Source organism: Ceratotherium simum, chromosome 4 (genome assembly GCF_057802395.1).
Source record: "Ceratotherium simum simum isolate JZ-2026a chromosome 4, ASM5780239v1, whole genome shotgun sequence".
Lineage (NCBI taxonomy): Eukaryota > Metazoa > Chordata > Mammalia > Perissodactyla > Rhinocerotidae > Ceratotherium > Ceratotherium simum.
In genome coordinates, this window is record NC_141903.1 from 42,743,548 (window position 1) to 42,770,962 (window position 27,415).

General features: G+C 54.8%; 1 protein-coding gene across 2 annotated transcripts; it reads right to left on the bottom strand.

Moving 5' to 3' along the window:
• Positions 1-10,917: 10,917 nt before the first annotated feature.
• On the bottom strand, positions 10,918-26,020 carry PDLIM4 (PDZ and LIM domain 4). 2 transcript variants are annotated; one of them, XM_004420221.3, is made up of 7 exons: positions 25,875-26,020; positions 20,998-21,149; positions 16,850-16,931; positions 12,186-12,367; positions 11,827-11,990; positions 11,377-11,494; positions 10,918-11,234 (listed from the first exon to the last, which is right to left on the bottom strand). In XM_004420221.3, the coding sequence occupies exons 1-7, from the start codon at positions 25,965-25,967 to the stop codon at positions 11,030-11,032; spliced, it is 996 nt and encodes a 331-aa protein (XP_004420278.1). In that variant the 5' UTR covers positions 25,968-26,020; the 3' UTR covers positions 10,918-11,029. The 2 variants fall into 2 exon arrangements, with proteins under 2 accessions (XP_004420278.1, XP_004420279.1); XM_004420222.3 differs by lacking the exon at positions 11,377-11,494 and having other exon boundaries at positions 11,070-11,234.
• Positions 26,021-27,415: the final 1,395 nt, after the last annotated feature.

The window sequence follows — 27,415 nt, forward strand, 5'->3', positions numbered from 1 at the left end:
GCGCGCACTTAACTGCTGCGCCACCGGGCTGACCCCTGAATCTTCAGACCTTTTATCTCCCATCTTCTGGCATGCATATGTCTTACTATGACGTCTAGAGTACTTGTTTATTCTTGCTCACTAGGTCAAATTAGCATTATGTCATCAATACTGTACCATAGTGGACCATCATGATATTCTATGAAATATCAAAAACAAAGTCATTAAATACTATAGTGTTACAGAAAGCAGAATTAACGTAGCCCAGGGGCAAGAAGGTGAAAATGTACTGCTGTTCATCCCACATAAAAACAAACAGCTTTTGATCCTCCTTACTGAAGGAAATTGAGAAGAAAAATCTTTGATGTTGGTGATAATCTCTGCAATTCCTCCCAGGATGTGGTTTTACATAAATTGGTCAAAAATGTGGGAGTGTTAGAGGCTTCCATTTGGCTCTTCCTACCATAATGGCTCTATTTAATAGGACAGGAAGTAGGGTACAGGGAGTAAATGTTAGGGTCTTGCCTGCTGCTTAGGTGTATCTATCCCAGTTACGCATTTAAGGACCAGGGAATTAGAGTGTGGATCTTTAGACTCATTAGACCTGCTTGCATGAGAACTCCCTTTACTACCTGCCTTTCTTGAGCCTCCAATCTAACTGGAGGACCATGATGGTGTTTCCCATCCTTTGGCATCAATGCCAGCTCATACTCTGAATCCAACAGCCCTTGAAAGGTCTGGGTAGTTCCCTTTCCCATGACTGGACTTACTCTGGTAAAAGGCCACTGCTATGGACTGAATTGTGTCTCTTCCAAATTCGTATGCTGAAGCCATATCCTCAATGTCATGGTACTTGGAGATGGGGCCTTTGGGAAATAGTTTTAGATAAAATCATAAGGGTGGGGCCCTCATGATGGGATTAGTGCCCTTATTAAAAGGGACATCAAAGAGCTCACAAGAAGGTGGCCATCTACAAGCCACGAAGAAGATTCTCACCTGGAACTGAATTGGCCAGCATTTTGATCTTGGACTTCCCAGCCTCCAGAATTGTGAGAAATAAATTTCTGTTGTTTAATCCACCCAGTGTGTGGTATTTTGTTATAGTAGCCTGAGCAGACTGGCCACAGATCCCTTGTGGGGAAAGATTGGGGAAATAATTATCATATATACTTTCAGCAGTATAGGAGGATTTTTCCTTAAGGAGACTTGGTCTCCTTTTCAATCAATAGGCTCCAAGCCTGTGAACTGGCCTGGATCTGGGAAATTTATGAGGAAATACTATTTTCCATTGTGGCAACTGTCACAGCCTTCTGCTAACCAGATCCTGATTTGGGAGATGAGGTTATTATACAAGTTAAGTAACACCTGGTCATCCGCTCATTTATTTAACTCCTAGGAACACCATGGTCTATTAGCCATCACCACAGACTCCATGAGTGGAAGCACTCTGGCTGCCATGTTAGTCTTGTAATTACATCTACCCTGCCTCTGTCGATTAAGTACCACCATCCAGCCTCTGCTATTCTAGAATCCTAGCATCCTCATTGACACTAGGGATCCTCACCTGTGCATTTTGTATTGCCTTAGTGAAGGGAGTGTCTTCTGGACTTGCCTTGGGAATGTAATCTGGTGATAGATTCTCTGGTCTTGCATGATAAATACCACCTAACATTCTCAATCTCCTGAGCCTTCTGACTCCTTTGATACTCTGTCAAGAAAGTTCTGGCATCTCCACCTCATTTCTGTAGACCATAATTGTATCCAAGCTTCAAAGAGCTATCCCAGAAGCATATGAAGATGGTTTTATGTACCTTTGCTTGGATATTAAACCCAGAATAATGAGAGAGTGCTCTCAGGTTAATAAATTCCCACGTTACCCCGTTCCTACCAGAACATAGGCCTGTCATTTTTCCAATGTGCATGCTATTTTCTTGTGGATCAGGGACTGAATTTCCCCACTTAGGCTGTGCTGAGAACTAACTCTAGTTATTGGTCTGGAGGCCATGAGGCGAGGTAGGGGAGGACCTTAAGGAGAATCAGCATCATCTTTGGAGCCACTTGCCTCAGGAGGAGTCTTGGCAGGGACTCCAGGCAAGGAGAGGCTGCTCTCTTATAGCAAGGGGAGGAGAGCTGCTGCTGCTGGCGTTGAAGGTTTAGGGGAATTTTCACATTAATCTACCCAAATGTCACTATTCTGTGTTCCAGGGTTCTACACATTTCCTATCAGGGCCATGACGTTGTCATAGGAGAACCAACAAAGCTGTGCATGCAGCCTTTTTTGTGTGTGTGGCTCTCCTACCCTTACAATTAAATCAATTAAATCCGAGGCTTGATTTCCAGCACAACCCATTATAACTCTGTGGCTGTAGGAGATGAGGGTCTCTTTAAAAGCTTCCATGGAGGGCTTCTGGCTTATACAGTGTGCCTTGAGTTTATAGTTGGCTGACCTGGGCCTATCATTTGCTTTTTTCAAGGCCTCTAAAGCACTTAACAAAAGCCAGTCAACTCCATGATCATTACAATCACCACTGTCTTCATACACTCTGAGTACCATAACTGAAGGTTTCTCAATCTTGGCAGTCTTGAAGTTTTGGGCCAGATAATTCTTTGTTGTGGGGGGCTATGCTATGCATTTTAGGATGTTTAGCATAATCTCTGGCCTCTGCCTACTAGATGCCAGTAGCACTTCCCCTTAGTTGTGATAAAAAATGTCTCCAAACATTGCTAAATGTCCCCTGGTAGCGGGGCGTAAAATTGCCCCTTGTTAAAAAACACTGATACAAGCCAATGTTTCACTTTCTCCTTGCATCTCATTATAATCTACCATGGGTAAGAGCTCTGGTAAATGATGCTACTGCATTCCAGGGATTATTACCATCCTACTCACTAACAGTAATGGAGTCCTTAGCTCTGTTTGAAAGGTGAATGTTCAACTTCTAGAATCCCTTCCTTGCAAGTCTGCCTTCTAGACTGTCTTCTATTTGGGAGTGGATCTAAGCGAACAGGAGTAAAGACTGTGGAGAGTGAAACAGAGAAGAAAAGCAAATAAAAGGGTACAGCATAGGGTTGCTTACAGTTGTAGGAAACTGGGGGAATGTGTCTCAGAAATGTCTGTCTAAGGTTCAGAGGTAGACAACATTTATCCATAGGTTTCTATCCCTCACTGGTTCAAGCATGCCACATTGGTTGTTAACTCTCCTACACTTCCAGAGGTACATGTGTGTGTTGAGCAGATTTCTGTATGTGTTCCATGCCTCAGTGTCAGAGGATTCCTGGAGCAGAAAGTGAGAAGTAAGCAGTGCCATTGATACTGGGACACCTCGGAGAAGCTGGTTGCCACATCAGTGGCTGGAGTAAACAGTAGGCCCGGAGGATCTGAAGCCATGAGCACAAGGAGTCATACTCAATCATCCTGCTCGTAGGACTGGGGAGGTTACAGCCTGTGCTGCCCCTCACTGGGTGCTGCCCAGTAGCATGATGAAGGCAGGATTCTGGCAACTTCATTTTTATGTTGAACTCCTACCTCTGCTCTTTCTGGCCACGAGGGCTTAGTCAACAAATGCAGGCCGGTCAGCCATCTCCTGGCACCCAAATAATCTGATCCAGCCCAGATACTTGCCAATGTGAGCACTAAACCAGTGGTGGGGGAAGGCAGAGGGATGAGGTTGGAAAGGTTGGTAGAGGCTAGACCATGCTTGACCTTAAAAATTCTTAATTGTTACATGGCTTTAGATTTAATTCTGAGGCCAATAGGAGTCAGAGCAAAACCTGATGAGATTTGTGTTTTAGAAAGATCCCTCTGGTGGCCAAGTTGAGAATGCAAGGAAGGGAGCTAGGGTGGAAGCAGCAACACCAGGGAGGAGACTGTTGTAGGCATCCAAGAGGGTGATGGTGGTGGTGGCCAAGAAAGAGATGAATTCTAGAGCTGTTTAGGAGGTGGCAAGGACAGGTCTTGAAGACCAACTGGATGAGGGTATGATGGAAGGGAAGGGGGCAGGGAAGATGCCTAATTTGGGGGACTGAATGGATGGGTGGATGATGGTGTCTTTGTCTGAGATGAAAGCATAGGAAAAAGAGTAGGTTGGAGAGAAGATGATGAGGTGGGTTTGAAGTGTCTTTGGCACATCCAGGGAGAGATGTTCAGTCAGTCAGAGGTCTGAGCTGGAGATATATATTTGGGAGTCATGACTGCAGAGTTCTTGAGGCCTTGCACATAGACAAGGTCACCAGGAAGCAGAGCCAGTCAGGGTTCCTGGTGGCAAGCAGGCTCAGAGAATTGATAGGAAAGCTGGACAGCCAGCAGGGATAAGCAGAAATCTGCTTTGGAGGTAGCTCTGGGTGCTGAGAAGTAGGCAAACCAAAGTGGAGTCCTAGCAGGACAGTTTGCTTAAAATCGAGCCTGTAGAGGAAGAACCACCCTTTGGATGGGCTAGAGGGGCCTCTGATCTCTGTCCTCCCAGACACATCCAGTGGGACTGGGTGAGACTACAAAAGGAGGGCAGAGACAGTTTGGAAGGGATCTAACCATTAAATAGCCCAAACAACCTCAGCCACTTTAGAGAATGAGTGTTTGGAGAGGAAAGCCAAAGCTGAGCCAGAGCCTTGAGGACGCTTCTGCCTCGGGGACAGGTAGCAGAGGGGACAGAAACACAGGCTGAGAAAGCACAGCATGAGAAAACACAGTGCTGAGGGGTAAGAGACTGCCCCCACCCAGGAATCTCTGAGAGATGAGGCAAGCTCCAGCAATCAGAGAGAGCCCTGGGGGCTGAAAGGGGGCCATCCCAGGCTCTCTCAGCAGCTCCAGGAACCACTGAGAAGCTGGTGAGAAGCCAGGACAGCCATTTAGCAGGGATCATGACCTGACCTCAGAAACAAGTCAAGCAGACCTAAGGGTGGGTTCATGCATGCCAGAGTTTATGATCAGGTGCTGTGGGCACCAGCCTTGTCTACACTCAGATCCAAAGCTTCAAGGGTCACCTTGACTGAGCCCAGCTTCCACCATTTCATGCCCCATGGAGGGTTGGGAGCCTAGTCCTGTGTGAGGAGTTGGTGAGTCTGTAGCCTGCACTCTGGGCTGTTCTGGGGACCTTGCCAAGCAGAGACAGGTTAGCTCTCTTCAGAAGAGGACTGGTCAGAGTCACCAGACCATTGGCGGGGCAGGCGATGTTCTCCAGGGAAGATGAGTACTTGCAGTTGTCCTGGGTGCCCTTGCCGTCAAGATTAGCTAGGCAGCATGTGACTTTGGCAAGTTTCTCAACCTTTCTGAGCTCATTCATGAAATGGGGATAATAACTGTTCTTTCTTTCGGGTTGACGTGAGGATTAAAGAAGACTAATATCAGTTCACTAAGGACTTGGAGATGAAGGCTTGGAACACATTAGCTCCTGTTATAGTTATTATTAACTTGCACCCCTTCCTCTGAGTCTGTGGCTGTGCTCTGGCTTCCCGTGAAGATGTGGCTTTAGGCCAAGAATGCCCTGAAGAGCGGCCGAGTGTCCTACTGCTCCCTCTGTCGGTGAGGAAGCTGGTGTGTGGTGCGGTGCTTCAGTCTCTGAGCTTGGGTAACTGGGTCTGACTGGGGAGACAGACCCACTCACAGGGCTGGTCAGTTGGGTTTATGAGCCCGCTTGGCTAGGGCCAACCCCAGACCCTGCAGGGACAAGTGAGGCCTCTGACGGCCTCTCCTGTGATTTCCAGCCTCTGCCTTCAACCACAAATGGTCCATGTCAGACAGGAGCAAAGACGAAATTTGGCTTCATTGGGGACCCAAATAGAGTTTGCCTCTCGTGGTAGAGGGGGCACAGGAGGACAGTCCTTGCTTTTTAGAGAGATCCCTTTACTACCTTCAATCCTTTTCAGACTTCTACCTCCTTTCAGAGGTGCTGAGGAATATTGTGTGGGAAAATAATCAACCAGGAAATTACCCAGAGTTGAGAAGAGCAAGTCAGAGGTTGGCCTGAGGACAAGAAGCTGTTACCCTGGGTAAGTATGAGCTGTCCAGGATGGAGCTGGAGTGCAGATAAGGTGGGCAGGGAGACCCAGAGTGGAGGAGGGGGCAGGGCACTCCCTAGGTGGGCAGGGGGACTCTTTAGGCCCATAGCCTGGTCATCAGTGCGGGTCACAACACCCCCCCCCCAACTCAGCTGTTCATGGGCTGTGAGCCCAGAGCCGGGCTGCTGTGCCCCCTAGAGGGGCTAGGTCCTTGCTAGGAAGGGAGGGCTGGCCTGAAGCAGAATCCGATTTCTCCTACCCTCACCCCTTTCCTTGGTTCTCAAGGAGGAAGGTGGGGGAACAAAGCTTGTCACCCAGAGAACTAGAAGGAAGGACTCAGTTTTCATTTCAAGCTCCTTAGAGGGTCAAGGAAGGCTGCAAGAGTCTGGAGGAGAGCATGATGAAGCTGAACTTACAGATCAGGGCTGTCAGCAGAGGTCAGCTACACCTCAGGGGGCCTTGTGGGATGAGATTGGGAGTTTAGACTTTGTCCCAAGAGCAGTGGAGAGCCACAGAGGCTTTAATAGACAGGACTGACATAATCAGAATTGCATTTTAAAAAGCTCCCTTTGCTGTTGTGTGGAGAAAGGATTGAGGGCCAGACAGAGGCAGGAAGGCCAGGCAGAAGAAAGCGGGGGTCTGGACTGGGGCTGGAGCTGTGGAGGCAGGGGGAAGTGGGCTAGTTAGGGACTAGTTAGGGATGAATGCAGTCATGCCTACTAACTGGTCTCCCTGCTTCCACCTTCGCCCCTTGCAGTCTATTCTCTATACAGCAGCCAGAGTGATCCTGGTTAACACATTAAAGTCCAGGTCACACCACTCCTCTGGCTTCTCATCTCAGAGTAAAAGCCAAAGTCCTTCCTGTGGCTTACGAGGTCAGCATGGTCAGCCTTCCTGCCCCCACATCTCTCTGACCTCATCTACCGCTCAGAGCCACATCACTTACACTACTCCAGCCATTTCTTCACTGTTCTTAGAGCTTAGCAGGCACATGCCTCCTCTTCCTGCCCCGTCCAGGGCTTTTGTGATTCCTGCTCCCTCTGCCTGGAAGGCAATTTCCCCAGATACCCACACAGATGCTCCCTTACCCTCAGGTCTCTGCTCAAATGTGAGGTCTTTCTTTCCTTACCTGTGAGGTCTTTCTAAATTCCTCACATGAAGGGATCATCTATTCTCTACTGTAATATCCTATTTATTTCCTTTAGGGCACTGCTTGTAATCTGTACTATTTTATATGTTTGCTCAAAATGTTTTCCTGGTATGGAGTACCATGCATGGAACATACTAGATTCTTAGTCAATAATTAGTTGAATGAATGAGTTGAGGCTGAGGATGCAGGAGGGAGGCAGTTGCCTTCCAGGCTCTACTCCCCTTGAGGACTTAGGCATTTGCCAACAGAAACCAGGAGAGCAATGTGAGGAGGAAAGTGGGGAGGCAGGGAGGCCCAGTGTGTGTGTGTATATGTGTGTGTGTGAGGGTGGGTGCTGGCCCTAGGGCTCCTGCACCTCTCTGTGCCTGGCCTGGGGTCTGGGCAGGATGGAGGCAGGTCTGGGCTAGGTTCTGACAAAGGAGATACCAGGTTGTGCCAGAAGCACCGGGCAGGAATTGAAGCGGTAGGGTGGAGGGCATGTGGATGGGAACTACTGACTCTGCTTGGGGATGGGCAGGCAAAGCTTTGCTCTAGGGGAGGGGACAGTGGAGCTGGGGCTTGAAGAGTGAGTAGGAGTTTGCTGGGTGGAGAAGAAAGAATAAAAGCATTTTGAGCTTGAGAGATCTGAGGGGTATGAAAAGGCAAAATGGCTCAGAGAATGGGGAACTGTCTAGTGTAGCAGAGGAAGTGATACCAAGTAGTCAGCAACCTGAGGTCAGAGAAGCTTTAAATGCTAGGCCTACAGTTGATAGATCAGGAACTCCATCTTGAGGGTCCTGGGGGCCATGGAGGGGTCGATGAAGCAAGGGAGTGAGAGAATCTTCCAGCTGACTGAAATGGGTCCCAGAAATGCTTAGCAGGCGGAACCCCAGACACAGTGATGGGTAGGATGGGATGGTTGGGGTGAGGGTGTAGAGGATGCTGTCCAAGTCTCTGGTTTGAAGGCCCCTGAAGTGAGGACCTGAGAGAGGGGCAGGTTTGGGGATGATAATGAGTTTGGTCTGGGCTAGGCAGGCTAGGAGACTCTGAATTGGGGATTCTGAATCTGGTACCTCCTCTTGGAGAGAGACTCCGCTGTCCGCTATCTCAGGACTGGGACCCTGGGCCACAGAGACCTTGTCCATGGGGACCCTGTCTTAGACTTTCATGATCCCTCACATTTGGGCTCAGTCAGGGCCCTTGGGCAGAGAAGGCGGCTGGGGGACTGGGCAGAGACTGGGCCTTGAAGTAAGGAGAGGACAAATCAGCCTGGCAGCTCTGGGCACCACTCCTCTTAGCTCCTGTCCCTCCTAACCCCACTAGGATGCCTACCTAGGCAGGCACTGCTGTGGTTGCCACAGCCCTACAAGGGTGGAGCTGTTGGTCTTGGGGGAGCCGATGGTGCCAAGGCGGCTCAAAGACCCCTCAGTTTGCGTGGGTAGTCCTTGTGGGGGGAGGGGGTGATGGTGTGTCCCGGGATTAAAGCGAGCACCCGCAGCTGGCGGATCTGCAGCGGCGGGTGGGAGTGGGGGAGCCGAGTCTCTGCCGGTATGAGTACGGGAGAGGGGTGGGGGCTTTTGCCGGTGGTTCTGGTATTTTTCCACCCGCTCCTGCGCCTAGTGGCTTCCCTGGCTGCCCGTCATCCTCTCTGCTCCCGCCTATGACCGGGTGGGGCCAGAACCTTGTCTGCCGGCGAGGCTGGGTGGGGAAGGCAGGGCAGACTCTTCCACTGAGGTGGGTGCGGCCGCTGGGGGCGTGAGAGAGAGGGAGAGAGGGAGAGAGGGAGAGAGGGAGAGAGGGAGAGGGAGAGAGAGAGAGGGAGTGTGTGTGTGTGTGTGTGTGTGTGTGTGTGCCCGTGCGGCCCCGCGGCGGGTGCACTCCGTCCGCTCCAGGCCTTGCTGCTCACCGTCTGACCCCTCGCCGAACAGAAGGGGACAAGGGCCCGGCGGGGCCCGGGGTCACCCGCAGAACCAGGGCCCAGGACTCCAGCCCCCTCTTCTCGCCTCACTTCTCAGGGGGCACCTGCCCGCTGCCCTGGCCTGTGTTCCCTCAGGGAGGGGAGGGGAGGGGGCGGCAGGAAGGAATCCCTAGGAACAAATTAAAGCAGGAACACAAGATCAGGAGAAGAACATGGAAATAAAAACGCACAAGAATTCGCAACAAACACCTGAATAAACGCAGAGTAAGCACAGATCACAGTGTTCTCTGGGAGGAAAGGACTCTACCCCAGCTCTCAAGCGAGTCTGTAGATTCAGGGCAACCCAAGTGAGGGTTCACAAAGATTTTCTGTTTTTCCAGAGCCTTACATATGCAGTCTAAACCTCTGACAATTGGAGATGTAGGAGGATAGCCTTGACAGGTTTGTTAAGGAAGAACAAGCTGGAGAGACAGGGATATTAAACTCTAAAAGGGTACTAATTAAATAAATGTGATTTGTCACGAGAATAGGAAAATAGATCAGTGGAATAGAGTCCAGTAACAAAGATTCTTATAAAAATACGAAAAGTTTCTACCTATCATTAAGAAGTTAAATATACCAAAAAATGAGTTAAGGGTTTAGGGCAATTCACACAGGAACTCTTGGAGGGAGAAGGCCATTCACTCAGTGCCCATCAGCAAACACAATAAATACCCGTTGGATGAATGCTCATCAGCGGTAACCACAAAAATGCAAATTAAAGCAACTCCATATCGCATTTTACTTCTCAGATTGGCAAAATGAAAATTGACAATACCTTGTGTTGGCAAGAGCTCAAGGAAATGGGTACTGTCGTGTGCTGATGGTGCGAGTGTTAATTAGTAAGTCTTTCGTGGGTTTTGATAGCACAAAACTGAAAATAGCACAAACGTACATTACTCGGGGCTCACTAAATAAACGAAGCTGCTTCCTGTCCAGAGCAAGCTAACGAGAGGGTAGATCCACGTGACCCGGAGTTCAAGGACGTGTCGTCCGGTGTGAACAGCCACAATTCACCAACTCTGATACCACCCATATTTTTAAAAAGTGTGAGTCTGTACAGGCGTGTGCAACCTATCGGTGAAAGGCTCCAGGCAGCCCCATCACGCTGTGACCACGGGGCCTCTGAGGAGTGGAGTTTACTCCTCGGCTTTGGAGATAGCAGCATCGTGGAGGGTGGGGCCCTAGGCAAGTGTTCTTTCTAAAATCTTCCTTCTCTCTCCAGCTATCTCTCTCCCCCCTCTCCTCTCCCCTTCTCCCTCTCACACACGCATGCAGTGCGCCCCTTGGTGGGGAGAGAGGGGAAGGGGAAAGAAAATACGGTTGTGGAAAGAATAAAGTGGGCAGGTGAGAAAGGGCGGGGAGAGAGAGGAAGAAACCCGAAGAGAAAATGCCAAGAATGCCAAGAGGCGTATACCCCCCACAGCGTCCAGCGGTCTCCCTTAGTCCTATTCCCCTGCGGGGCAGTCCCTCATGCGGCTGCTAGGGGCCACCTGAACTCGTGCTCACCTTCCTGTCTGTGCTCACCTTTGCCACACCTTTGCACACACAATGCCTCACCTTGTAGAGTTCTTCCCTCCTCATCCCTTAGTTCTCAGCTGACACCTTCCCTGACTCCACCTAGGTCAGATCCATTGGCGAGACGTCGCTTTAGAGCACCCCAGACCTTGCCTATTAATAGAACTGCCCTTGTGATTCATGTCTGCCATCCACCCCAGCTGTGGCCTCTTTGAGGACAGCACAGCACCTGTCTTGCTCACCATTGCACTCAGTGCCTAGGACATGCTTGGCACCTGAACAGATGTAGCACTCAGGAGCCACAGCCTGCGCTGGAGAAAGGCAGACCAGGGCGCTGACAAAGTCAAGGCAGAGCACAGGGAGTTTATTAGAGAGGCAGGGGACAAACACATATTTACACAGGCCGCGCAGGCACATGAAAAGCAGAGGAGAGGACTGGAGGTTCCGGGGGTGGCTCAGACGAGTTCCACCTTGGCATTGGGGTACACTGCCACCACGTCGTAGCCCTCGGGCGGCTTGACGCGCGCCTTGGCATGGCTCTCGCAATAGAGCCGCTCGTCCAGAAAGAAGTAACCGCGCTGCTTCAGGTTCAGGCCGCAGTCGCTGCACATGAAGCACTCGGGATGGTAGAGCTTGTCCCGTGCCTTGACGATAGTGCCCCTGATGGGGAGACCAGGAGAGGACAGCGTCGGGAGACTGACAGATTCTCGAGCGCGCCCCCATCCTGGGCCTCGATGGGGGCCTCGGGCGAGGTCAGGGGAGAGCTGGGGTCAGGGTGGGGAAGGCAGGGGAGGGTACTCACACGATGCCGTGGCCGCAGCGCGTGCACTCGGGCAGCCCCTGCAGGCCGCTCAGTGGAGCGCCCAGCTTGCTGGGCGTGGGCTTGAGGTTCCGGGGGCCGCCAGGCCCGGGCCGCTCCCCTGTAAGCCGGAGCGCGGGTGGCATGAGCCGGGTGCGGAGGTCAGAAAAGGGAAAAACTTCACTTCTGCGGAGTGTGGGGCTGGGCCCTGCTTCCCGGGCTACTGGTACAGAGACTAGGGAGGGGCTTTAGAGGACATGAGGCAAGGGGCTGCAACAGGGGTGGAGTGGGAATCAGAACGTACGGGTGCAGTGAGGGGTGTGGGACTGAGCGGAGGAGACAGGGGGAGGGGCAAGACGTGGGGTCGCAAAGGCGAGGCCACGGGGCAGGGCGGGCAGTCCAGGCACCTCAAGGAGTGGGAAGGCAAGTGGGGTAAGGTGGTGGGAGTCTTACCGCCCTCGCCAGCCTCTAGCATGCCCTGCAAGTAGCGGAAGGAGCCTGACTGCTTGGGCTCTGCAGCCGTGGGCTCAGCTGGCTCCCGTAGCATCCTGTACACCTCTGAGCCTAGGTCGACTCCGCAGTCACGGCTCCGCGAAAGGCCTCTGGCTAGGTCAGTGCTGGGCGAAAGAGATGCATGAAGAGACAGGGTTGCAGTACCAGCCTTCACTCTGCCAACTCAGGGGTCTGGTGAGGTTTCATGGGTCAGAATGCAACCAGCTGAGACCCAAGGATCAAGTGTCAGGGGTCAGGATGGGACCTGGTGAGATTTGAGGGATCAGGGTGTGGCTTCAAAGGCCATGTTTCTGTACTACCTGAGGGGTGGTGACACTTGCAGGGTGCTCATCTGGGCCAGTAAGGCAGCCTCACTGCTACTGCCATTGTGAGGGACTGGGAGGCGAGGTGGCTGTCCATAAGGAGATCCCAGGCCTGGCCTGCCATCTTCTGGCCCAATCCCGGTGGCTGAGGACCGCCTGCTGGTCGTTGGACTGCCATCCTACAAGAGAGAGGGGCCTGAGGCACTGGGAGACCCAAAGAGGTAGGGCCTCTGGCCATTCCTTGTACACCCCACCCCTACCCTGCTATGCCAGGCCTTCCTGGATGTTGGCTGGCTACCCCTGCTCTGGCATCTCTGGGCTGTGGTGCCCAGCCAGGGAGGGGTCAATGGGGGAAGGGCTGAGCCTCGGGCCTGGTTCAGCCCCTGCAGAAATGAGAAATGCCTGTGGAAAGTCACACAAAAACCTGAGTGCCTGAGACTCAACCTTGGCTCATGAGCCCTGTAATGGTTCTGACCACCAGTGCCCATGAGGGATGGTTTTGGGGCAGGACCATCCCAAGAAGCCTTTTAAGGCCAGCATGCCTGGAGCAGAGTGTGTGGCTTCCTTGCAGAGGTGGTCCTGATGCCAAGTCTTCCTGCCTGCCAGAACTGTACTGGGTACTGGATGGCTCCGTGGATGGGAACACAAAAAGGAACTCCTGTCCTGCAGCCAGGAAGGGTTATCAATCATTGTGTGCCCAAGGCCCTTTGGTGGGGGTAGACTGAGGTTCAAGGTGCCACTGTGAGGTCACCCCCCTCCAGGCCTGTACCTTGCCCCCATTTCCTGCTTCCCAGGCCAAAATGGGTAGGCTTCTATAAGCACAGCAGATGAGGGGCAGAGGCTGGGCCAGGGCTCAAGGCTTCCTACCCCACTACCCCATGGCCAGCCTGATGCCCATGGCTGAAACATTTGGAGAAGTGCCCCGAACATATCTCATTGGCCCATGAGAAGGTAGTATCTCTGTGGGTGTGGGTCTGAATGGGAACTGGGGATCTTTGTCCCTGCAGAGTCCAGAGCCATGCTGCCCCTAGCTTGCAGGCACATACAGGCATGCTCACAGCAATGTGGAACATAAGCATGCACACTCCCACAAAAGGCTTTTACAGACATACACATGCATGAAAACAACACATGCACCATCCAGTCCACCTACACACACCTAATTACACATACACGGTTACATATACTCAAAGCCAGTGCTGGTCACCCTGGGGATGACCATGGTGGCCTCCATGGCTGGGATGAGGTTGGTGGCCAGAGCAGCCTGACTTTAGGATGGGGCCCAAGAGTCCAGGCCATGAAGGTGTGTGTCAGCCTCAGCCTGGGAGCTGACATATAAATTTCCCCTCTGCTCTACAGTGTGGACAGGGAGACTAGGTGGGGAGGAAAGGACATCTTCCCTAGAGGGAAAGAGCCTGGCTTGGACTCAGGCAGCCTCCAGCACTGGGGCACAGTCAAGTCTGCAGGGCTTTTCCCCGACTGCCCCTGCTTTCTGCAGCCTCTGAGCTGGGTGGGAGCTTGGGGAATGGGTGGATAGGAGCTGAATCGGGGTGGCACTCCCACTTCCCCTACCCCAAAAGACAAAAGAGAGGGTCTCTCACTGCCCAGGTGGGCCCCTACCAATGAGGCAACAGCAGCAGGAAAACCGCCATCCCCACTGCGTCCAACAAAAGCCCCTGAAAAGCCAGAGCACTCTTGCACATATGTCTGCAGGGCAGGCAGGCAGGCAGGCAAGGCTGGCCTGGCCTCTAATGGGGACCAGATGGGCCATGGGCTGTGGGGGCAGGGCTGGGCCTGGTACAGAGAAGGCTTCAACAGGAAGGAGAAGTCAGAGGGACCTGGAGGAAGGAAGCCCTCACTCACCCCCACCCCGCAGGGTGTGGGAGTCTATTGCAGAGCCCCTGCCACACTGCCCCTCCCATGGCCACCCATGCAGCAGCCTCTCTAGCTCTGAACTCAGTGGTTAGGACACACATGGTAACCTCAGTCTTGGTTTGAGTCCCAGCTCTATCACTCACTAATTAAGCACGTCATTTCACCTCTCTGAACCTCAGTTTCTCTATCTGTGAAATGGGGAATGTGATGGTCTCTATATCATAAGTTCCTTGTGGGGATAAAATGAGACAGCTGCATACAAAGCACTTAGCATAGTGCCTGGCACATAGCAAATGCTTGTTGGATGAATGGCTGTCATGGACATTCCTGGATTTCCCCTCTCTGTGTGATGGTGCACCTGGTACCATGTGCTCCCCCTCTCTCTCAGTACCCACCAGCTGCTGACTTGGGTTAGTCGGCAGAATGTGGGTAACTGCCTGCTTGCTCATCAGCTTCCACATGACTGTGGTCAGAATCTGGGACATTCAACTTGGATGGAGACGGGTGCTGAGTCCAGATGAGCACTGGCACCTCCCAGAGGCCAAGCTCCAGCTCTCTGCTGGTCTGGAGAGGACAGGCTGGGTGTGCAAGGGCTGCTTGCTCCACCTGGCTTGCCTTAACCCATCACCTGGTTCTCAGCTTAAATGCCACCCTCTCCAGATAACCTTTCCTTATCACCATCCTTCTTCCACCCTGGGCTGGGCCAAGTGCCTCCTGTGTTGCCACGTGAGGCCTGAGAAGGAGGGTGTCCTATGACCCTACATGGAAGGTGGGCCTGTCCCATCCCACTTAGGGGTGGGTGCCAGGGTACCTTGTGTTGGTTTTAGGGTCAACTGTGGTTTTATTCCTTCTCTGATGGCTCCAGCTGGGCCTACCCCCCACCCCCTGTAGGGAGAGGGTGGGAGCGGTGTGGGGACAATGGGCCCTGTGTCTGTGTTACTGAGGACACAGCCCTGCAGGGGCTGGGTGGGGGTGTTTCTGTCACCACCCATGGAGCTCATGACCTTTTAAGTACAAAAGGAGGGCAGCAGCTGAGGGGCTGCCCTGTTGCTTGTGGAAAATCCCTCCGCCTCCAGCCTGAGCCACTGGCAGCCTGGTCCTTGAGGAGGTCAGTGAGGGAAAGTGTGGGGGCATGGGGAGCTGCTTTCCAGCCCCCTAGGCCTACTGGCCTTGAGCCTATCCTAGAGGACTGAACAGAGCTGAGCTTCAAGTTCCAAAGCTCAGGCCCCCTTGTCCTATCCATCCTGGCACTCACACATGAGAGCTGGGCCTCACACAGGAGCTGGGGGCCTGCAGTATGCTGCTCCCTTCTGCCTGGCCCATGTCAAGCCTGGCGGATGTGTCTATGCCACCTCCCCCAACACCTCCCCCCGCCCCTGCCCCTGCTCCCATGGTCCTTGGGTCCAAGGGAGTACCAGAGCAAGCTTCAGAGACACAGTTGTGGCCATAAGTCTCTGCAAAAACAGCTGAGGTCCTAGATAGAGGAAATCGATAGCCTCTCTGTGGCCCTGCCCCATCACCTCATCCCTTGCCTATGCCCTCCCACCCCCTGGGACTTTTCTCCGAAGCTATGGTGTACAATCTTACCTCTGGGCCTTTGTATGTGCTTCCCAGCACACTTCCTCTCTCCATGCCCCTCTGCCTGCCTTATTCTTCGTAGGCCTTCAGGTCTTGCCTTTGATACCCTCTCCTCCAGGTAGCCCTCTCTGACCTCTTGGTTGGGTCATATGCCTACTCTGGACTCCTTTGGCCCCTGGCTTCCACCATCCCAGAACTGCTAAGTGCCTCTCCCCTTCCAGAACAGGCACTCCCTGGCACGTTGTAAGCATTTGGCCTCAAGGATGCCAGCAAAGGCTAAGTAGGGAACAAATGTCAGAGCAAGATGGGGATTGGGAAGATGGTGAGGGAGAGGCCATAGCAGATCCTTCCCTCTGGTACAGCAAAGCCTCCATGGTGAGAGTGGACACAAGCAGGCCCGGGAGGCCATGGCCCCACATGCTGGGTCCCATGATTCTGGCTCAATCACAGACTAGTCCAGTCTCCACCTAGCCCAAATCCTATGGCCCAGAGATGTAGAGCTGGCTCTCAATACCTCAGTCTTGCCCACTTGGCTACCCCACAAACCCATGGCAAAACGAGGCTCTAGAGCAGCCTGTCCCCCCTCACTCTCCTGGAAGATAGCACCATAACCGTGACTCCTGTCATACACAGAAAGGTGACTGAGCAGACAGGTCTGCAGCCTGAGGTCTGCTAGGTGCAATCACAGGATGGCCAGGAGAAAACTTTGGCCTTGGATAGAGCAAGGAAGTGCCTTATATTCTAAGATGAGCCCTGTGGCCTGAGGCTGGCTCTGGCCAAGTGGGTACCCAAGGCTAGGATGAGACCGAAGAGTGCCCCATAGCCTGAGGTCACTCCACAGCCTGAAGTTGCCCCCCAGCCCACCCCCAAGCCTGGTGACTTCCTCCTGGTCTGGTATCACTGGGCCCTAGAGTGAACTCAAATGGGTGTGTGGAAGCCCTGAGCCAAGGCCTGGCCCACTCCTTGCCCACCACAGGCACCTTTGTCCCAGAATCCAGAACTGCCTGTAGTACAGACAGAGCCCCCAGCAGGTGCCTACCACCTGGAAAGCATGGGATGGGGCATGGGCATGCTTCAGTCTCTGGCCTGGGCATCTGAGAGCCATGGTGAGGACATCTAGTGCAGTTAAACCTGTGGACCAGGCCCAGCCCCTCTGTCCTGGGCTCCCCCCTGCCCAGCCCCCCTAACATGATAGTGTCTGTACATACCTGGGCCTCGGGGTCAATGTGGATCCTGTGTGCCTGAGCCCTGCTGTCCTCTGGGGCACTGGGCCAGCTCCTGCCTTCAGGCCTGTGCGAAGAATTAGGATGGTCAGATATGTCTGTTTACTATGCCCACTATGCCTGGGAACCAGGACCTAGAGGGGCTGGGCTCTGAGCCCAGAGTCACCTAGGACCAGGCCTGGCACCCTGCACCAAGAAGGACACCACCACAGTGGTTTCCCCTGCATTAGAATGGTAGCTGCTATGGCAAGGAGACATAACTCTAGATCTGCCACCAGCCTGCAGTGGGGCTATGTGTCCCTCCCCCACCAGCTCCTCCATTCCTCTCTGGTCTGGTTCCTAGAGAGGATGCAGCAGAATCCTTGCAGCTTTCTCACTCTTCCACCTTCTCTGTGGCCTGCAGAAGCTCAGCAAAAAGAGGGCCAGCTCACGGCAGGGCAAGCCAGGCCTCACACACTGATCAGCTAGGAGCTCATCTACTCATCCCTCTTCTATTCACAGCCTCTGGCTGGGTCTGGGGGTTAGGGATCCACGGGCTCTGGGGAAAGTGGAATGGAGGCTCTGAAGGGTGCGCCTCCCCTCCTGCTGCTGCCGGCAGAGTCATCACCAGTGTCTGCCCAGCCCAGATGGGAAACAGGCCATTAGGAAATTCCTGCTTCGCCATAGAAACCAAAATCCAAACACCACTCAGGAGGGAGAAAAACATCATAAACCTGCCATAAGCAGGACAGGCGTGGCCGAGAGGCTACAGGCCTGGGGCCCAGGCCTGCCACTCAGTAGCCCTGTGAGAGGGCAGACCAAGAGGGTGCTGGACCCTGGACCAGCAGGGGGGTGTGAAGTGAGGCTGGTTAGACCAAAGTGGAATAATGTCCCTACTTCACCCCAAAAGGCCTCCTAGGACTTCTTTTTTTTTTTTTTTTTGTGAGGAAGATCAGCCCTGTGCTAACATCTGCCAGTCCTCCTCTTTTTTTGCTGAGGAAGACTGGCCCTGGGCTAACATCTGTGCCCATCTTCCTCCACTTTATATGGGACGCCGCCACAGCATGGCTTGCCAAGCAGTGTGTCGGTGTGCGCCCGGGATCCGAATCGGCGAACCCTGGGCTGCCGCAGCAGAGCGTGAGCACTTAACCACGTGCGCCACCGGGCCGGCCCTAGGACTTCTTGAGGTCTCACCACTGGGCCAGCAGCTCAACCCTGCCTCTCTCTCCTACTCACCGGAGGGTTTTAACAATCTGTCTACACCTGTAGTCTACACTCACTCTGTGTTTCCTCACCTTTGCCCATTCCTTGGCCCCCTGCAGGCTACCTCTCTCCTCCATAGCCTTCGGAGGCCTGTGGCACCAAGACTCTGCTGCCTCAGTACAACACCACCCCCACTGGCATCTGGCTCCAGCCCCCTCAGCCAGGCTCACAAGTGACTGCCCTAACTCACAGCTCTAATTGTGGCCTCCCCCAACTCGGAACTCTGCTGGGATAAACCTAGGACATCTCGTGTGGCTATTTGGCCTTATACTTACAGAAGTTCTGCCCAGAAGAGAAGTACAAGCCTGAGGTGTGAAGGCACAAAGCACCCAGAGCCATGAGGGTGGCCCAAGACATCAGAATGAAGGGCTTATTAATGTGTCAACCTCCATCCCCAGGCCTCCACTTCAAACTAGGCAGGTGGCTCCATCTGCTATCTTTAAGCAAAATGACAATCAAAGGTTGGGCAGTGCAAAAGCATCTTGTACCACACATAATAATGACAGAGACCCCATCAGAGGCCTCAGGGTTGGAGCTGACGCCAGAAAGGTCCTGGACCTACAAAACATGCCCAGAGAATGTAGGTTATCTTGGATTGCTGGATACCTGGCTTTCAGTTTCAGACAAAATAAGCATAGCAGGGAAGCTGGGCCTTTACTTCATTTTTTATCCTATGGAGAAGTCTGTTGAGGATTAGAGCCCTCTCTACACAAGAGGACAGGTAGGGAAGCTGGTCTAGGTAGAGATCTGGGGTTGTGGACAGAGAGTAGCTCACTCCAGCCAGCTCACCAGGCTGATCCTCCACAGAGGCCATGCCGGGGTGGGGGTGGGGGGTCTTTGGGGCCCAGGTATAGGTCCTGGCATAGTAGGCAGGATGAAGAACAGGGTCAGAGGCCTTGCAGGTGAGAAGGTACCCAGGAGGAGAGATGCTGGCCCAGAGGGTCAACGTAGCCCCCATATCTTCATCCCCCAGAATCTCCCTGTGTGAGAAGGGACAGGGGGCTGGAGGACAGGACCTCAGGTTTTCACCCTGACTAAGCAGACCTGGTATGTCATCATTACTCAATTGCCACATCACAAGACAATCCTCACATCACAAGACAATCCCTATTTTAGAGTTGAGGAAGCTAAGGGCTCTGAGATTAAATCACTTGGGAGGACAACACAGTTCTCAACTGTAGAGCTGGGAGTGGAACCCAGATCTGTGACAGTAGAGAATGTGCTCTCACCTGCTCCAGGGCCAGGCAGCATTTGAGGGCTGAAACACCCAGAGTGGAACAGGTCAGTGGACCCCTGGCTCCATCATGCCTGGCTTGGAACAAATGACCAGGGAAGGAAGGAAGGAAGAGGGACCTCCACCCTGCCCCCACCCCGCCACCCTCCCCTGACATCATCCCCTCTGGGAACCTCCCGACTCAGGCCCCTTGTGAGTCTCCCCTGCCCCCTGCCCCACTACCACCAGGGCTTCCCTTGTTTAGACATGCAGAGTCAAGGCCAGAGGTGAGTCAGGGTCCAGGAACCCAGCCAAGTGGGGTAGCCTCACAGGCCACTCATGGGCACAGCAGTGCTGACGTTTCCCCCAGCCAGCCTCTACTCAGTCTGGGAGAGGGTGATGAATGTGATCCTGCTTTATGGAGAAGGAAACCCAGGCTCATCGAGGTCATCTAGTGTTCCTAAGATCCCACAGAGTCTGGATGAGGACCAGCTCTACTGAACTCCCAGGCCAGGGCCTCCTCACTGTGGGCCAGGTGGAATGTACAAAGCCCTGGACTTGCAGCTGGGCCCACTCAGTGCCGAGAGCACAGTCAGGGGGCCTGACCCCAACCTGGATCTGGACCAGACACAAATGGGCGCTACTTCAGAACCCTTCTACCACATTTAATGGCTCTGAGCCATTGGATCACCCCCCGCCCTGCTAGCTTTAAGGCATGGTCAGCCGTCTGGTGGTTTGAGGAGGCTTCACCCACACATATCCACAGGGGGTCATGGAAAGTCCCTGTTAGCAGTGAATGTGGCAGAGCTGAACAGTTATGTCTGACTTCACTGGGTCAAGACAACACAGGGGGCGGGGAGATCCCACTTAGCCAGGACCTGGCCAGCTGCCATCAGGACTGAACAATGACCCAGGGCCTGAGCAAGGCTAGGCATGCCCCAGATGGACTTCTATCCTAGACCATCTACAGAGCACAGAGCTTGGTGACCCCCAATCCTCCCCTTCATCATGGGCTGTATAACATTACACAGTCCATGGCATCCAGATTTAACCAGAGCAGAGGCAAGGGCCATGGTGGGGACAGCTGAGGCAGGGGAGCAGGGGGGCTGGTAGGAGTGGGCAGCAGCCAAGTAGAAGGAGTGGAGTCTTTGGGAGTGAGAGAGACCTGAGGTCAAATTTTGCCTTCCACTCCCTCACTGTGTGACTTTAAGCACCCTCTAACCTTTCTGAGCCTCAGTTGTCTCATCTGTAAAGTGGGGACTATATTAAGTTTTACCTTATCAAGTCAGTTTGAGAGTTAAAAGAGGTGTTGGACAAGAAAATTCTTTGAAATGGTCATCAAGCTGGTCATCAGGGGTGGGGAAAGGACTGAAGTTACTCCCCCGGATGCTACCCCAGGTCTTATTTCAGCCCTAATTTTGGGCTGCCTACCCCTGGCCATAAATCACCCAACACACTTCCAGCCCTGAGTTAGAAGAGGGTTTCTTCCCTTCTGAAGCCCATCTCCAAACAGTGCCTGCCAGGGCCCGTGAAAGCACTACTCCTTAGGAGTGGGGTGCCAGAGAGATGAGGCAGAGAGGTTGTGTGAGGCCCAGCTCACCCAGGATGCTGGCCACCCATAACTTCTCCTCCCCTTAATTCCCCCTCATCGTCCTGGCCCAGCCTGCTCTATGCGTACCTGCTCACGGAGAGCGTGAGGTGGTCGTGGCAGCCCTTGATGCGGTTCTGCGCCTCCAGGTGTGTCATGAGCTCTGTGCTCTCACCATTGATGGCCTGGATCAGGTCTCCAGGGCACAGAGCAGCCAGTGCGGCCTTGCTGCCAGCATGGACCTGTGGGTGGACAAGCCAGATGGCTGGGCATTGGTCATTGTGTGGCCTTCCTGAAGGCTCTGCTCTAGACCCCCTCCAACCTCAGAACCTGGCCAGTGCGGCCCTGCTGCCAATGTGACCTGTGGGTGGGCAAGCCAAGAGACTGGCTGAGTCCCCATGTGGCCTTGCTGCAGCCTACGCTCTACACACTCCAACTCCAGCACCTGGAGGCCTGGTGGGATGTGAGGGCATATGAGAGGGGCTTCATCTGGGCTGGGACAAGTGGGATATCACTCTTGCAGTCTGCCTATGTGCCCAAGGACACGGAAGGGACACACAGGGACACATGTGCTTCCAGATACAAAGCATGGACATGTCACAAATACCCTACAAAGACATTGCCCCACCCAGCCAGACTGCATAGCAGCCCTTTGACCTGACATTCAAACCCTTAGTGACCTTGTCTCTCTACCTGTTTCCCCTCATCCCCACCCCTCACATTCACCTCCACCCACCCACACTCTATCCAGACCATCTGAATGTCCAGGGGGTACTCATGGGCACCAGATAATCTCTCACCTCCATGCTTCTGCATATAATGTTCCATCTACCTGGGACATTCTTTCCTTTCACCCCAAACCCTAATTACCAGTTTACTCCTGGTCATCCTTCAGGCCTCAGCAGAGATGCCATTTCCCCTATGAGCCTCTCCTCTGGGCTCTCACAGCACCCGGTGCACCCTCTTTATCGCTCTGCTCCCCTAACACTGTTAGTGCCTCATTCTGGGTCTGTGTCATCACCTCCCCAGGCAAGTCCAAGGCCATCTACTTCTAGCTACCAGCCTGCACTGGGTCACAATTTCACCTGCACTTCCTCTGGAGGACAGGCACTCAGGCCACCCCAGTGCCACTACTGACCCCAGAGGGTCAAGCAATGTCCAAATCTGGAGACTCTTACAATGCTGGTCCCCCGATGAGGGCCCCATGAGGTTGGGGATAGACTTGCAGGGCAGCCTGAGTAAGCAGCCCAGGGGAATTCAGGCAACAGGGCACCTTTCACCCTGTCCCCAGTTCCAGCACAGCCTTTGGAAATAGACTTTAGGTATCCTCATTCTTACCCAGCCTCTCCAGCAGTGCCCAGCTGTGGCTCAAGAGCTGCCAGTGACCTTGTTCCTATTGGTGGGGGTGGGGGCTCCTGGAAGCCTGGCCAGGCTCAGTTTAGCCAGTTCTCTGTAGCGAGTGGACAAAGCTGAGGTGCTGGCAGCTCCTTGGCTGGAGTCCTGGTGTGGGCACTGCCTTAGCTGACCTGCCCTGAAATAGGCTGCCTCAAGGAATGTTCTTCTGGAGCATGACACCCTCAGCCAACCAGCCCACCACTACTGTTCACTTGTAGGGCCTGGGCACCTGCACAGGCCTGTCCTCCTGCGGGGGGGGGGCACCCACTTGGCACCATCCCACCCTCCCCTCAAGGCCCTGCTGCAGACCCCCTTTCCTTCATGGATACCTGCTCTGTGACAAGGCCTGGGCTCAGCACTTCACCCATAAGTAGCTCATGGCAACCTCTCAACCACCTGGCAAGACAGAGGCTGTTCTCATCCCTATTTACAAAGGAAGAAAGAGAGGCTTGGGAGAAGGGACGCCTTGCCCCACTCCCCATGCGGGAGAGGAGTCTTCTTCTTCAGGGGGGTGGCTAGCTGCAGGATGACTCAGCCAGCACAAGGGGTGCATTCAGGCCCCTGTGGGTGGAGGAAGTTCTCGAAAGCAGGGGTGGCTGGGACTCTGCCAGCTCTGCTAGCCTGGGGAGTTCTGGTCAGAGGAGGCGTGAGGCCAGGAAACCGTGAGTCTCTCAACTGTCTTTACATGCATTATTGTACTAATCCTCAAGGCAAGCCCATTTCCTAGATGAGGAAACCAAGGTCCAGAGAAGTACAGAAAGAACTCAGTTGATAAAGGGCAGAGTTAGGATTTCAATCCAGGCCAATTGGTTCCAAGTCCTACACTTTTAACCACTGTGTGTTTTTCTGGCATAAGGGAGTGAGGGGAGAGAGTGTCACAGGTAGGAGGATCAGCACGTATATTGGCTCATCTGGGAGAGAGAGTAAAAGCAGGCTCCTGAGCCCATTAGTGAAGAGAGAGTGCTAGAGATGAAGTCAGAGAAGCAGCAGGGACCCAGACCTGTGGGCCTGGTAGGCCCAGGTGAGAAGCTGGCATTTCTCCTGGGTGGTTGGGAACCATGGAGCATTCTAAGCAGGGAAGTCACAGGACAGAGTTGACTTCAGGCCAATCCCTCCGGCTGCTGAGTGCAGGATAAACAGACAGAAGGAAGGGAGAGGGGAACAGTGAGGTCAGCTGGGAGGCTGGGGTATGAACCAGCTCCCTCACCTGTAGCAGCTACATTCCCAGCCCCCGCTCCGCTCCACCCACCCACACTGTGTGGGCCAGGAACCACAGAGTCAGGCGCCATATCATCCCGTACAGTCACAGCAAGTTCCAGACAGGCCTGGATTCCTGTCCCTGCTCTGCTTCTCTGGATACATTACCTTAGCCTCTCTGAGCCTCAATGTCTCCATCTATAATGTGAGGCCAGGGAGAGTTCCTACTTCTAAGGGCTGTTGTGAGGACTACCTGAGACAATCAGGGCAAAATGCACCCACAAGGGGTGGTGCTCATTCCGTGCACTGGTTGCTGGGGAGCTGGTACCAACACTCTTTAGGGTGGGGCCCGGAACGCTGCAGATGCTCAGCCAAGGCCAGCAATCACAATAGTTTGTGGGGAAGGAGCCCTGGACAATTGTGGGGAAGGAAGCCCTGAGCTTCATGGGCCAAAGTTGCAAGGCCCTAGCTCTGCCAGGCAGCCAGCCTCCTCCCTGTCTGAGTGTGGCTGTCCCCACTGGGTGGGGGAAGTCCTGGAAGTGGGGGGAGATTGGGTCTTGAGCCCCCTTGGTGAGGACACTCACATATTGTCAGTAACCGTAGACCTGCCTTTGAGGGGCAAGCTGTGGCCTGTGCCTCCCCAGTCCCATAAATCTCCCCAGATCCCAACCAAACCCAGGCTCAGCCACCCTGGCTCCTCGGGCCTGAGCTGCAGCCGCGTGACTTTGGGGGACAAAAGGGGTTCTTCCTGGCAAACCCTCTCCCAGCCTGCCTGCCTGCCAGGGGCCTGCATTGCGATCAGCTCCAAACAAGGCCGCCGCTGCTGCTGCTGTGACGTGTAGAGGCCTTTCCTTGGCCGACAGGCAGCCGCGTGGGCAACAGATGTCTCTGCTCCCTGCCGCCTGTGGCCGTCAGCCCAGCCGCCGCCACTGAGCCTGTCAGCGGCCTCACGCCCAGGGTGCCTGGCCCGCCGGCTGGCCTAGCACCCCCACCAGCCCGCCCCGGCGGACACATAGCGTGACACACAGGCAGACACAGACGCTCACACACACACACACACACCCCCCCAGCAGGGCTCCCTCGGGGAAGTGGGAGATGAAGGGCTGCCGGATGTGTTGAAGGCCCACCTCACTCAGCCCCAGGGACCTGGTGGCTGTGGGGTGAGGGCAGATGTGGGAAGCTTCCCAGGACAGCTGGGCCTGCCTGTCACCCTGGCCCCCAGAAAGGGATTCCATGATTCCACGCTCCACTGGGTGCCCACCTCTTTCCAAAAACTGGAAAGAAGTCCCTGAAAGCCCAGCCTGCTTTGTCCAGCCCCCATGGTGAGAGGTGATGGTAGGGTGGGGGAAGGTGGTTCTCAGTTCCCCTGACACAGGCCCTGGAAGACCAGAGCAGTCTGTGTGGGGGCAAGGGATGGCCCTCAGATGGCCCCAGGACCCCTCCTCTCTTCCCTCCAAACTGGGGCTCCCCAGTGGCAGGGCCTGTTGTCTCCTCTTCTGTTCCCTAGGCTGGGACCCCCAGGGGTAGAGTCTGAGTCTCCTCTTCTGGACCCCAAGGCTGGGCCAGGATCCTGGGCACCCCCTCTGACAAGGCCTGAGTCCTCTCCTCTGCTCCTCTGTTCTCCTCAAATTAGCCACCGCCCAGGGTTTTGCCCCCTCCTCCTCCACTGTCCTAAGCCTGGCGCAGTGCATGGTCCTGGAACCTTGAGGAACTGGGCTGAGGCTATCCTGGCCCCTGGCCTTGTGTTGCCTTGTGGGGTTGGGTCTCACACCTCACAGTCAAGTCTTCCCTTCCCCTGGAAGCCAAAAATTCCTTTTAGTCACTTCCCCTTAGGACGACAGAAGTCATGGATGAGAGACTGACCAAAACCAGAGTGGGGAAGTGGATGGATCTCTTTTCAGATTCAGAGAGGACCTCAGACCTCCCTGGGGTCACCCAGCTCTGCTGGCAGGGACCCTCGATAGGGGACGGTGCCTCTCAGTCATTTTGCCCCAAATCTTCAGGCGGGTTCAGTCTAAGCGGTGTTTCTGGTGTTTCCGGTGTTTTTCTCTGTAGATCTGTCTATACTCCTGGCCCATGACTGCAGTCCTTCCCTGGCCTGCAGTGACTCCCCCAAAATGAGGCCAGCAGGGAGGCTGGTGTGTGAATTCTTGGGGGGACCCTCTAAGAGATAGGGCAGGCCCAGTGGGAGGTAGAAGAGGGGGGTGGGGCGGCGTTCCCCTGCCTGGAAGCCTCCTCTACAGCCTGTGGGGTCACCTAGCCAAGCCTTGGCCTTCGAGCCCCAGGGACGTCGGGGATCCCAGTCCCGGGTGGACCGCGAGGACCGGGGTCTCAGATCCAGGACCTCCCCGCCGCCCCGTGGCCGCCGGACTCACCCGCGAGATGGTAAGGGGTGCGCTGAAGTCCCGGCCACCCACCAGGCGGAAGCCCCAGGGCGAAGGGCCGCGCAGGGTCACGGAGTGGGGCATCGCGGGCCGGAGCCACAGCCGGAGCCTGAGCCCTGAGCCGGACACTGAGGAGCCGCCGCCGCCGCCGCCGCCGCCGCCGCCTGGACGCCGCGCCCCGCCCCCGGCCGCCCGCCCCCGTACCCCCCTCCGCCAGGCCCCCGCCCCTGCGCCCCGCGCGCCCGGATTGGCCCCGCGGCTGGCCCGACCCTCCCACTTCGGGGGGCTCTGAGGACCCGCCCCTCAGCCCCCGTCGCCTGCAGCCTGGCACCCCCGCCGGGTTCTCGGAGACCCCGGGACTGGGACGGCCCCGACGGCCCGGATCCTGCCCGGCCTCCGCTCTGCGGCCGCGGACCCGAGCTGGGCTGCGGAAGCTCAGGCATAGGCCCTTTGAAGTCGCTTGTACGGGCGGCGCCGCAGCCGGGGGAGGGATGGGGGGGCGGTCCAGATGGGGGATGGGGCCGCGTTGCTCAGAAACCTCCTCAAGGTCCTGGCAGCAAACCTGCGGCCCCACCCCTCGGTGCGAGGAGTCCTGTGAACAGCGAGCACTGAGGGGGAGCGCTGGGCCTGAGCAGGCCTGGGCCAGGCACACAGACCCAGAAAGACAGCAGGCAGCACCAAGTATGGGGGTAGGAACAGAAAGGTACCCAACCTCGTTCTGGGAGGCCGGGAAAGCTGTCTGGAAGAGGTGGCCCTTGACTTGAGTCTAGAAGCAAGGTGCCTTGTCTTGTCCTTCCAGGTGTCACTGCTTCTCCAGGACACTCAGGCCTTCTCCGGCTGCCCTCTCCTCCCAGGCCATCTCCCTGTCTGCACAGCCGCCTCCCTTCCTCCTTTGTAAGGAGAGTGTTTCCCCAGGCTCCCTGGAAAAGCAGCAGCTAGGGTGGCTGTGCCAGGTAGAGGGAGTGAAGTACCTGAGGGGAGTGGAATTGTGGAGCCTTCACTTGGAGCCTTTCCTGGTCTTCTCTCCACTCTCAACCATTGTCCTCCAGGAACATCCTTGAACAGCCTTCACAGGTACCATGGCTTGGCCAAGGGCCCTGCATACCACCCTCTGGCTCTCCTGGACACTTTGCGTTTGGCTACATCAGGGCAGCACAGTTTGCTTCTCCAGACCCTGAGGAAGCCCCAAATTTAGCCATTCTTGACAACCCGGTGTGCCCTCTTGGCCAAGTTCTGATGAGGGCCCTGCCCTCACGAGGCTAACAAGGTATGAGGTGCGATGTGTCCACAGAGTCTCTAACACTCCTAAAGAGGAGCCCTGCTTGAGAGGCACAAACCGAGGGTAGTCCAAGGAAGGGGGGTACCCCGCAGGGTGGAACATGGATGCCTCTCTGGGAGGCAAAGTGCTGCTATCTTTTCAGCTGGAAGAGAAACATGAGTGGTGTGTGTGGCAGTGGCGTGTATGTGGGAGAGGTGTCCATATCCACGGAGTGCCAGCCATTGGGCTTTCAATATGGAGGAGGTTTCTGCTC